Genomic DNA, 12,245 nt, shown 5'->3' on the forward strand with positions numbered 1-12,245 from the left:
ATTTTCTATGTGTCAGTGAACTATGGCACATCATCGTAGGACCTCCCAATCATCTCAAGGCGACGCACCCGATATCTCCCGAGCAATAGAAGCAACGGTAGCTGCTATGACCCAACAGAGCACAACTATGATGCAGCAGTACGAGGCATCAATGCAGCGATAAGCAACATCGCTTGAGCAGCAGCAGGTGGTGATGCAGCAGATGGAAGCTGCTAGGGTAGCTGCGGAAGAAGCCCATAGGCAACATATGGAGGCCCTCCGACAACTGGAAGAGACCAGGACCGCTGCACCTACTTTTGGTCCCGAGCCATGACCTGCAGTCAGGGAGTGGAGTTTAGAAGATTTTTTGAAGCACCACCCAATGAAATTTGATGGGAAGACTAGTCTAGATGCTGCAGACCAATGGCTGAAGGACTTGGAGCGCATCTATGATGCAAAGATGTGCCCCACGAGAACAGGCTGGCGTTCTCTGTGTATATGCTCACGGGGGAGGCGGAGCATTGGTGGATCAGTATCAAGTCCATCCTAGAGGAGAGAGATGAGTCGCTGACATGGGAGGCATTCAGGGAAAGATTCCTCTCTGAGTATTTTCTAGACAGCATCCAGTACGCCAAGGAGGTGAAATTCCTCCAGTTGACCCAGGGAGGGAAGACCGTGGCAGAGTATGTTGAGAGATTCAAGCACCTCAGCCGCTTCTATACACTGTCACTTGATGAGGAGTGGAGATGTCGTAAGTTCGAGAATGGCCTCCGCGGTGATATCCGCTTGATGGTGGCTCCCTTGTCCATCAAGGATTTTGCTATTCTGGTAGAGAAGGCCAGAGTTATGGAGAAGATGAAGCGTGAGGTGGAAGGTCAGCGCCCACAACAGTCACAACAACTACAGAGGATTGGTGGACCATCTGGGTCCAAACCCAAGCATGAAGAGCGGAGGAGGCCATATGACAAACCTCACCATCACCCTCAAGGGTCTAAGAGGTTCCCTCTCTAGCAGGGTCGAGTACAGTGCTATATATGTGGGGGTCCTCATCTGAGGAACGCCTGCCCGCGTATGGAGGGTTACCTCAGTGCAACAACTATGGCAAGGAAGGCCACTTTGGGAAGGATTACCCCAACCTTGCTAGGGCAGTGACACGCCCTCCAGTTCAGACTCCCCACCAGTATCAGCGGAGGGACAGAGGCAACATGCCTCAGGCGACGGGCAGAGTCTACGTTATGACGGGAGCAAAGGCTGCAGGCTTAGGTAACCTTGTTATGGGTTATTGTGTGATTTGTGGGATGAGATGCTGTGTGTTGTATGATTCTGGAGTGACACACTCCATTGTGTCAAATGCTTGTGTGGAACACTTGGGTCTTTCGGTATGCGAGCTGTAGTGTGAGCTTGCGGTGTCTACTTCGGCGTCTGGTTTGGTCAGGATTTCGTCCTTGTGTGCTAGATGTCCAATAGAGGTAGAGGGATGTAGGTACAAGGTGAATTTGATCTGCCTACCTCTATAGGAGTTAGAGGTGATCTTGGGGATGGATTGGCTCTCTGCCAATCGCATTCTTATAGATTGCCGAGAGAAGAAGCTGCTTTTCCCTTACTCAAAGGAGCCTAAGTTCTTAACATCTCAAGGAATGGTAAGGGAACTACAGGGGTGCGTGCAGTGTTACATAATCTTCACACATCTGAGGGTGGAGAAATAGGAGAGGACGTCAGTTATACCGGTCGTTTATGAGTTTGAGGACGTATTTCCGGACAAGGTGCCAGGGTTGCCACCCCACAGAGAAGTGGAGTTCTCTATCGATCTAGTACCAGGAACCGACTCGATATCAATGGCTCTACACCGTATGGCTCCGGTGGAGTTGGTGGAACTCAAGAAACAGATTGAGGAGTTGATGGAGAAGTAGTTCATCCGACCCAGTACCTCACCTTGGGAGTTCACATTTGTGTGTGGACTACAGGCAGTTACATAACAATCAAGAACAAATATCTACTTCCAAGAATTGATGACTTGATGGATCAGTTACATGGGTCACCCGTGTTCTTGAAGATTGATTTGTGGTCAGGGTATCACCAGATTTTGGTAAAGGTTGATGATGTGCAGAAAACAGCTTTCAGGTCCCGGTATGGACATTACGAGTATGTGGTTATGCCTTTTGGTGTGACCAATGCTCCGACGGTGTTCATGGACTACATGAACAGGATCTTCCGGTCCTTCTTGGACAAATTTGTCGTAGTCTTCATAGATGACATCCTTATCTATTCCAAGACTTAGGAGGAGCATGCATAACACTTGAGGTTAGTGCTCGGTGTGTTGAGAGAAAAGCAACTATATGCTAAGTTGTCCAAGTGCAAGTTCTGGATGGATGAAGTTCAGTTTTTAGGACACGTGATATCTGCTCAGGGCATCGTAGTGGATCCTACGAAGGTTGAGGCAGTGGTCAAGTGGGAACGTCCCAAGTCAGCAACAGAGATCAGAAGCATCGTGGGTTTAGCTGGCTACTATAGGAGATTCATAGAGGGATTCTCCAAGATAGTGGCGCCTTTGACACAACTCACACAGAAGGACCAACCTTTCACTTGGATAAACAAGTGTGAGGAGAGTTTTCAGGAGCTTAAACGGAGATTGATGAGTGCCCCTATATTAGTCATCCCTGATGTTGGAAAACCCTTCGAAGTTTATTGTGATGTTTCTCACCTGGGGTTGGGTTGCGTGCTAATGCAAGAGAAGAAGGTAGTGGCGTATGCTTCAAGACAACTTAAGGTGCATGAGCGTAACTACCCCACTCATGACCTAGAGTTGGCGACCATAATGTTTGCCTTGAAGATCTGGAGGTACTATCTCTATGGTGCTTAGTTTCACGTGTTCAGCGACCACAAAAGCCTTAAGTATCTGTTTGATCAGAAGGAGCTGAACATGAGGCAGAGGAGGTGGATGGAGTTCCTGAAGGACTATGATTTTGAACCACTATATCATCCGGGGAAGGCGAATGTAGTGGTTGATGCCATGAGTAGGAAGACAGTGCGTACTACACACCTCATGATTAAGGAAGTGGAGCTCCTAGAGAAATTCTAAGGTATGAAGCTACAGGTGGAGTTGGGATCTGAGTTCATTACATGTAGTACCCTAACTATATCTAGTGACTTCTTAACCTCAGTTAGAGAGAGGTAGTTGTTGGATGCCAGTCTGAACAGAGTTAGAGAACAACTTGGGTCAAATGAGGCTAGGGACTTTGCTTTGGGTGGTAATGGCATACTAGGTTCCAGGGATGAGTGTGTATACCTGATGATGTTGAGGTAAAACGGTTAATCCTTGAGGAAGGGCATAAGAGTCATCGTAGCTTGCATCCTGGCATGACTAAGATGTACCAGGATCTCAAGGAATCCTTCTGGTGGCAAGGAAAGAAGAAAGATGTGGCTCAATTCATATCAGCATGTTTAACGTGTCAGAAGGCGAAGGTGGAGCATCAGAGACCCGACGGGAATCTACAACCCTTGGAGATACCAATGTGGAAATAGGACAACATCTCCATGGATTTTGTGACCCATCTGCCACAGACTTTTAGGGGGCGTGATACAATTTGGGTTATAGTGGACCGATTGACTAAGAGTGCTCACTTCTTGGCGATGAACTTCAGGATGTCCATGGGTAAGTTGGCCCAACTGTACATCAAGGAAATTGTAAGACTGCATGGAGTACCTTTGAGCATTGTATCGGACAGGGATCCCCGGTTTACGTCATGGTTTTGGCAAACCTTACAGGATGCTTTGGGAACCAAGTTGACCATGAGTTCAGCTTATCATCCTCAAACCGATGGCCAGTCTGAGAGGACGATTCAGTCGTTAGAGGATTTGTTGAGAACATGCATACTAGACCATTTGGGTGCTTGGGATGAGGTACTGCCCCTGATAGAGTTCACCTACAACAATAGTTTTCATGCTAGCATTGGCATGGCGCCATGTGAGGCTCTTTATGGTAGAAAATGTAGGACTCCTCTATGTTGGTATTAGGATGGGGAAGCGGTGTTGGTTGGACCAGAATTGTTAAAGCAGACCACTAAGAAAGTGAGGATGGTGAGAAACAGAATGCAGGCTTCTCAGAGTAGGCAGAAGGCCTATGCGGATCGTAGGAGAAGGCCTTTTGAGTTCGCAATGGGCGATCATGTGTTCTTGAGGGTGACCCGAACCACTGGTGTGGGAAGGGTTCTCCGCTCAAAGAAGCTCTCTCCTAAGTTCCTTGGTCCCTATCAGATCACGAGGAGGATAGGGTCGGTGGCTTACGAGATAGCCTTGCTCCCTCAATTGGTGAATCTTCATCCGGTATTTCATGTATCACAGCTGAGGAAATATGTTTTCGACCCGTCTCATATGTTGGAAGTTGAGGATATACAGATTAGAGAGGATCTTACGGTGGAGGTGCCACCCATCGCTTTAGAGGATAGCAAAGTGGAAGAACGCCGAGGAAAAACAGTCAGCCTTGTCAAAGTCATCTCGGATCGGAGGAAAGGCGACTCTACTTGGGAGTTAGAGGAGGACATGAGGAAATCACACCCGCATCTTTTTACCTAGTAAGCTTTCATTTTCGAGGACGAAAATATTCTTGTTGGGGAGAATGTAAGGCCCATTAAATTCCTTGTTCGTTTTTCTGCCCTAAATTAAAAAGGTTGCCCCAAACTTTTGGGACCTAAGGGCTGGCCCCAAGGGAAAACAAACCCTAAGTCTGCCCTAACGCTTTCGTCTCCTTTCACTTCACAGAAAACAGTTCTACCTTCTCTCTAAAGCACCCGCAAACCTTTGCTAGGGTTTCGCATCCTCTCTTCCGTTGAGCCAAAAGGACTTCATCGATTCAAGTAAGTTAACCTCCCAACTATTTTTCCTATTCTAGCTCTGCTGTCTTGGTTTCAAACTATAGCTTTTTCTTTATTGATTCAGTTTCACCTCTGTCCCGAGAATCTACTTTCCTTGTGCTAACTTCGGAGCTGCGGTGCTTGCTAGTTTGGTGTAGGAGTCGTGTGCTTGCTTATTTCCAAGTAAGGGAAGCTAGAACCCACTCATGTGCTGCGTTTTACTGCTGTTTTTGCTCTTGTGCTGAGAGTCTCTGGTTGATACGGTGTTCTGAATGCTTGGAGTGTTTTAGTGTGTGGTTTTGGTTTGGTATGAGTGGCTGTCATAGGGAAACAGCGGCAAGATCTGATAATCTCGCCCAAGCGAGCCTGTCTCGCCTAGGCAAAGGGTCGCTCGGGCGATCAGCTTAGTTTTTAGCGAGCGAGCGTCTCGCTCAGGCGAGGGGAGTCTCGCCTAAGCGAGAATGCGGAAAGGGTCACTGCTTTGTGTGTCGAGCTCTCGACTAGGCGAAGGGAGCTCGCCTGAGCGAGAGTCCTTCTCGCCTGAGGGAGGCCCTTCAGCCTGAGCGAAGAGTTGGGCGAGACTGCGTATTGGTTTGGTGATTTCTCTTTTCTTGAACGTATGGCTTGCATTTAATTTGATTATTATATGATGGTATGTGGGAAAGGACTATGCATGTGTGGGAGGGTGTATTAGTTATGAATGGTGAACTTGAATGACTCTTGCCATGTGATGAATATGGAATGATTGGTTATGAAAATGGCATGATGATGAGATGAATTGAAATACTACATACAAGGATGGATTACGAGGAATTGGGATGGGTTTGACCTGGAACACGAGAGGAATTGCCTATAAAGGTCGATAATATATATGTTTGGATGAGAAATGTTATTTGGCTGTTTTAATATGTTTGGTCCGTGTCAGTGCATAATTCCTTGGAGCCTCTAGGTGAGATTTTCATGGTCGTGCTTTAGTGATAGAGACGTAATTCCATGACCCCTATTAGTGGGTGTCCATGGTGGTGCCCCATCTATATAACTTGGTAAGGATTCAAGGTAAGGATTGCATCCTGACGCTCTAAGGAGTCAGTTTGATGAAGGATTATCTTGTTCCTTTTTAAGATTGTTGAATATGGTGTGAGTTGATTAAGAAAGCTAAGTGAAATCCCCACTGGACATTAAGATAGCAAGCTATCTAGATGTGAAGGTTCCTTTCACAAAACTCAAGAGAAGAAGATAATGGATTGATTCAAAACAAAAAGGAAATGGAAAGCACATAAACCATAGAAAACCAAGAACAATTAAAGGAAGAAGAAAACATAAAATGGAAAGGAAAGAAATGGTAAAAATGTGAGAAGCACGCCACTACAAGGCTAGGCTAGAAGCCATGGCAACCTTGAAGATGAGTGGATGTGTGCCACCACTTGCTATGCAAGATAAGGCTTAAAAGTTTCACTCCCAAGGGAGGAAACTCTCACAAATGGTTGAGACACAAGAGTGTTTTTACTTCAAAATGTTCAACCCTTTTACATGTCTAGGAGCACCCCTTATATAGAAGAGTTTAGGGGCCTCTAAGCAAATAAAAGATACCTAAGGATGTCTCTACAAAAACCTAACCCTAGCTTCTAGAAACTAGGTCAAATAAGGTTACAAAAATGAGAGACAAAAGAGCCAACTATGGTGTGTGCAAGGCTAATTTCGTTCTAGCACAAAAGGAGACAAAGAATGTGTCTCATATGTCTCCAAAAAGTGGTCAAAGTGTGCTAAAAACAAAGGAGACCAAAGGTACATAGGTACACTTGCTTCATGCCTTTTACTTTATGCTTTATGCCTTTGCTTTACTCTCTCCTCCACATCATTTATGCTCCCCAATCACCATGCACCACCTAGCATTGCTTTCTTACTCCTAATTAACCTACAAAGCAAATAAACATAGATTAGCATGTTGGCTTAAGTCAAGTCAACTATAGTCAACAAGTCAAACCTAGTCAAAGGTCAACAAGTCAACTAAAGTTGATTCAACTAAGCCAACTTAGGGAATCAAAAAATAACAAACACAAATGAAAGGGATGAAGGATTAGTGAACTTCCTTTCTAAACATGCTTAGTCTTCTTAAACATGTGCCTCCATCCTTGGTTGGGGTCAATCCTTCATCATCCTCCCCTTCTTGGAGAGAATTTGACCACAAATTCTTTAAGCCTTTGTGGATGGAACTTGACTTGATTTGGGGGAGGATTTGCGCCTCCCTTTTATGAGCTTTTGTTCCATCCTTTCTAAGGGTATTACCCCTAGCTTTGGTTAGGCCATCTTTATTTTCTAGACTACTCTTCCTCTCTTTCTTGTGCTTTGGGCCTTCCTTTTTGGCTTGGGAAGGGAAGGAAGGGTGATGCACATCTTGCTTTGGAAGAATTTTTTTGTAGGCAAGTAACACCTTAGTGAAAGCTTGCCCCTTTTCTTTTTCTTTTTTATCTTTTCTTATTTTATTTCTATCCTTATTAACTTCTTGAGGTGATAGAGGTTGTAAAGTGGTCTTTTTCCCATTTTTGAAGAAAATGTATTGGTTGGTATGACCATCATGTAAAGTTTGTTTATCAAATTGCCATGGCCTACCTAGTAAGATATGTGTGACTTCCATGGGAACAACATCACATAGCACCTCATCTTTGTAGCTTCCTATAGAGAAGTTAATTAGGACTTGTTTATTGACATCTATTTCTCCCTCTTTACTTATCCAAGCAAGCTTGTAGGGCTTAGCATGAGGAATGGTCTCTAAGTTAAGCTTTTCCACCAACCTTGTGCTAGCTACATTGGTACTACTTCCTCCATCAATAATTAGAGAGCAAACCCATTTGTTAATTTTGCACCTAGATTGAAAAATGTTTTCTCTTTGAGTTGGCTCAAGCTCACTTTGATCTTGACCTATCATGCGCCTTAATAACATAGGGTCTTTTTCAAAAATTTTAGTTTTACTAGAGGAAGAAGATTCTTTTGAAAGAGAATGGGGAGATGAGTGTTCACTTTCAACATCATTACTCTTCTTTAAGATCATGGTCCTTTTGGTTGGGCAATTTAAAGCAATGTGATTATAACCCAAACATTTAAAACATTTAATGGAACTTGATCTTTGAGAAGTGGAATGGTGAATGCGATCACTTGGTGACTTACTTTTACTTGATGGTTCTTGATGAGAGTTAGAAGGGAACTTATCATGTTTCTTTTTATCCTTTCCCTTCCATGAGTGACTAAAGTAGTGGTTGGGTGAGTAACTCTTCCTTGCCCTTCTTTTTCTTTTCAATTGAATTTCAATCCCAAGGGCAAGTGTGAAAACATTTTCAAGAGTGGAGTACTCATACAACTCTACTTGGTCTTGTATGTCTCTCCTAAGACCACTCACAAATCTTTTTATTTTCTCTTTGTAATATGGTGAAGTTGTTTAAGAAAGCTTTTTGAAAATTCCCACTGGACATTAAGATAGCATGCTATCTAGATGTGAAGGTTCATTTCTCAAGCTCATGAAAGGAAGAAGAGAGTTGGATTCAAGCTTAAACACACACAGCAATAACAACACTAAAGAGCAAAATGAAAGAAGAAACAATAAAAATGGAAAGCATAGAAGATGAAGAATGGAAGAAGCACGCCACTCATAGGGGGGGATCTAAGCCAACCAAGCCCTAGAGATGAGTGATGGTGCCGCCACTTGCAAGCAAGATAAGGCAAAGGTGAGTTCACTTCTAGGAAGGAGAGCTCACGAAAATTGGTGGTTGAATGCACAAAGTTTATAACAAAATGATCAACTTTAGCTTCCCAATCAAGGAAGACTTTGGGATCACTTCCTCCATAGAACTTAGGAATCTTTGGAGTTTGCTTCTCTTGTGATGGGTTGCGCCTAGAATGCCCTCTTTTCCTAGCCTCTCTTTCTTGCTCTTTAGCTTCAAGCCTTTGAATGTGCTCTTGGATTCTTAGGTCACTTTGCTCCTTGTCTTTTCTCAATTGTTCAAAGGCCTCCTTCCTAGACAACTCCAAATCCCGAAGCAATCTCATCAATGTATTGTTTTTGTTTGGTGTAGGTGCATTTGATGAACTTGCCATGATTCCTACAACAAAAACACTCAAATCCGAGACAAAATAAATGAATTAGGGGTTAGACAACATGAAAACCAAGACCAATTCCAACCCAAAATGTGACCCAAGTGTTTACATCACTCTCCCAAAGTAACAAGGCAAGGCTACACTCAAAGCTCCTCCAAGGAGTGAAATGCTTTCAAAGTTTTTGGAAACCTTTTCAAGACAAGTTCAAGTGGCTTGGCCACTACACTCAAAAGAAAGCAAAGGAAGAAAACTACTAAGACAAAACAAAGAACCTAAAGACAAGCAATAAAAGTACTTAAAGCCAAGAAAGCTAAACTCTAAGGAAAGGATGTCAAGGTGACAAAACTTTAAATCAAAACAAGCAAGAAAAGCACATGAAAAGACTCTATTGGAAAAATACTTGAACTATGCATCACCAAGTCTCAAATCGTGCATACACCAAGAAAGATCATAACCAAGTTTTAAGCATGAAACTAATTAGCCAATATCACCCAACACCCAAATATGAAAACTAGTACCATAACACTTAGTGGAAACACAATTTTGGTTCATCAAAGAGCCATATTTCTCTCGGTAAGATTGTAAAAGTGTACCAAAATTTTTCTTCTTTCAAAAACTAGTTTCACAAAATGATGAGAAAGGTGTTTTGGGTGGCTTGGACACTTAGTTCCCAAATTTTTAGGCCAAAAATCAAGTTCAAGGAGCATACATCAAACAAGACATAAGGTGAATGCAATATTCAAATACTTAGAATAACAAGAACAAGAAAACTTCAAGCTAATATATGACATATGACTCAACCAAAAGTTAGGCACATTTAAAGACTCAAACATGTAGCTATCATGCATTTAAACTTTTGGAAATGAAGGTCAATGATTAAGCACACAAAGACATGTTATCCAACAACATTTAGGAGTAAGAAGAGTAACAAAAACAGTAGCCAAAACTGCCCAACATAACCTGAAAAACGTTGATTCGCGGTGATCTCGGCAGCTCTGACCTTTGCTTACTATTTTAATCATAACTCTCTCCACAGAACTCCAAATGCATTGGTTCTTTTTTTGTTAAAAACTAGACTAATAGAGCTTTCTTTTGACATCAAGAACGTAATTTTTGGACAACTGAGCAGGTGCAGTTTAATCTTTTAAAATCGTGAACAGTTTCTGCTAGCATTGTTTTTATGTGGACCATTCAAAGATAGCTACACAAGACAAGGTTAGAACATGAAAACACCATATTCAAGGACAACCAAAGCTCTGATACCAAATGATGAAGGATTATCTTGTTCCTTTTTAAGATTGTTGAATATGGTGTGAGTTGATTAAGAAAGCTAAGTGAAATCCCCACTGGACATTAAGATAGCAAGCTATCTAGATGTGAAGGTTCCTTTCACAAAACTCAAGAGAAGAAGATAATGGATTGATTCAAAACAAAAAGGAAATGGAAAGCACATAAACCATAGAAAACCAAGAACAATTAAAGGAAGAAGAAAACATAAAATGGAAAGGAAAGAAATGGTAAAAATGTGAGAAGCACGCCACTACAAGGCTAGGCTAGAAGCCATGGCAACCTTGAAGATGAGTGGATGTGTGCCACCACTTGCTATGCAAGATAAGGCTTAAAAGTTTCACTCCCAAGGGAGGAAACTCTCACAAATGGTTGAGACACAAGAGTGTTTTTACTTCAAAATGTTCAACCCTTTTACATGTCTAGGAGCACCCCTTATATAGAAGAGTTTAGGGGCCTCTAAGCAAATAAAAGATACCTAAGGATGTCTCTACAAAAACCTAACCCTAGCTTCTAGAAACTAGGTCAAATAAGGTTACAAAAATGAGAGACAAAAGAGCCAACTATGGTGTGTGCAAGGCTAATTTCGTTCTAGCACAAAAGGAGACAAAGAATGTGTCTCATATGTCTCCAAAAAGTGGTCAAAGTGTGCTAAAAACAAAGGAGACCAAAGGTACATAGGTACACTTGCTTCATGCCTTTTACTTTATGCTTTATGCCTTTGCTTTACTCTCTCATCCACATCATTTATGCTCCCCAATCACCATGCACCACCTAGCATTGCTTTCTTACTCCTAATTAACCTACAAAGCAAATAAACATAGATTAGCATGTTGGCTTAAGTCAAGTCAACTATAGTCAACAAGTCAAACCTAGTCAAAGGTCAACAAGTCAACTAAAGTTGATTCAACTAAGCCAACTTAGGGAATCAAAAAATAACAAACACAAATGAAAGGGATGAAGGATTAGTGAACTTCCTTTCTAAACATGCTTAGTCTTCTTAAACATGTGCCTCCATCCTTGGTTGGGGTCAATCCTTCATCACAGTTAGTCTCACTTAGAGTGGATTGACTCCTGTGGTGAGAGTAGCAGGAGGCCTGAAACTCATTAAGGGATAACCTTGTGTGTGAGGTAATTGATTCATTGTAACACTTGTAACACATAGCTCGGGGGTGAGCAGAGGTATCCACCACAAGTGCAAACATCCGCTGAATTCGACTAGGTTATATGTATCCGGATGAGTCGAGTTGAGTCTTAGTGTATTTTTTGATAGGTCATAACATGTTTGGGTGATGTATGTATAGTTGACTGTGACAATATATCTGATTGCATGATAAAATCGCTTTTAGCTCTAGCTTACCCTTTTGTTGTTGTTGTGTGTTCTACTATGTGGTACTCTCTTTTGTGATGATCATCAACTTGTTGATGTGAGCAGATGCGAGGAACACCCGTGGTTAACAGGGAGGTGATTGTTCCGCTGCGTAGCCCACTTGGGTTGGATGCTACTATGTTGGGCTTTTGTTATTGGGCTATGGCCCATGTATTGGCTTGCCCCTTTAAACTTCAATTGTTTTGTTGTTCAACTTTGTATCGTGTTTTGCTTTGGCATCGTTGTGTGCCTTGAATATTGTAAGGAGTAGTTTTTATGCTCCAAGACTGCGCTACTATGTTATTTGTGTGACGTTTCCTTTAATTTGAATTATTGATTAAATTGGACGTTACACATAACGGATACTTAACGGATATGGATACATGTACAAGATAGATATTTATCCAGCGGGTAGGGTACGAGGGAGCTATTACCCGTACCCTACCCACCCCGTTGACATCCCTACACACATACCCTCTTTATTGTCCACAAATCTATATTTCAGTTTTACCCTTATTTTTAAAAGTTAATTATTTTATAAATAGTTTATTTTTAACCATTATTCTAAAACCACTTTTATCTTTAACAATTATTTTAAAAACTTCTTTTGCATACATATTTTATTTTTCTAATTTTAACCATTGACAACTATTTTAAAAATTAATTATATA

At 42.1% G+C, this 12,245-nt stretch overlaps 1 protein-coding gene across 1 annotated transcript; it reads left to right on the top strand.

The window, feature by feature from the left end:
- Positions 1-1,013: 1,013 nt before the first annotated feature.
- LOC146882380 (uncharacterized) lies at positions 1,014-2,839 on the top strand. Its single transcript, XM_085667380.1, has 6 exons — positions 1,014-1,358; positions 1,497-1,619; positions 1,686-1,827; positions 1,944-2,128; positions 2,387-2,467; positions 2,594-2,839. The coding sequence occupies exons 1-6, from the start codon at positions 1,014-1,016 to the stop codon at positions 2,837-2,839; spliced, it is 1,122 nt and encodes a 373-aa protein (XP_085523506.1).
- Positions 2,840-12,245: the final 9,406 nt, after the last annotated feature.

The sequence above is a fragment of the Vigna unguiculata genome, chromosome 10, assembly GCF_037176805.1.
Source record: "Vigna unguiculata cultivar grain cowpea cultivar isolate G323 ecotype 2 chromosome 10, ASM3717680v1, whole genome shotgun sequence".
Lineage (NCBI taxonomy): Eukaryota > Viridiplantae > Streptophyta > Magnoliopsida > Fabales > Fabaceae > Vigna > Vigna unguiculata.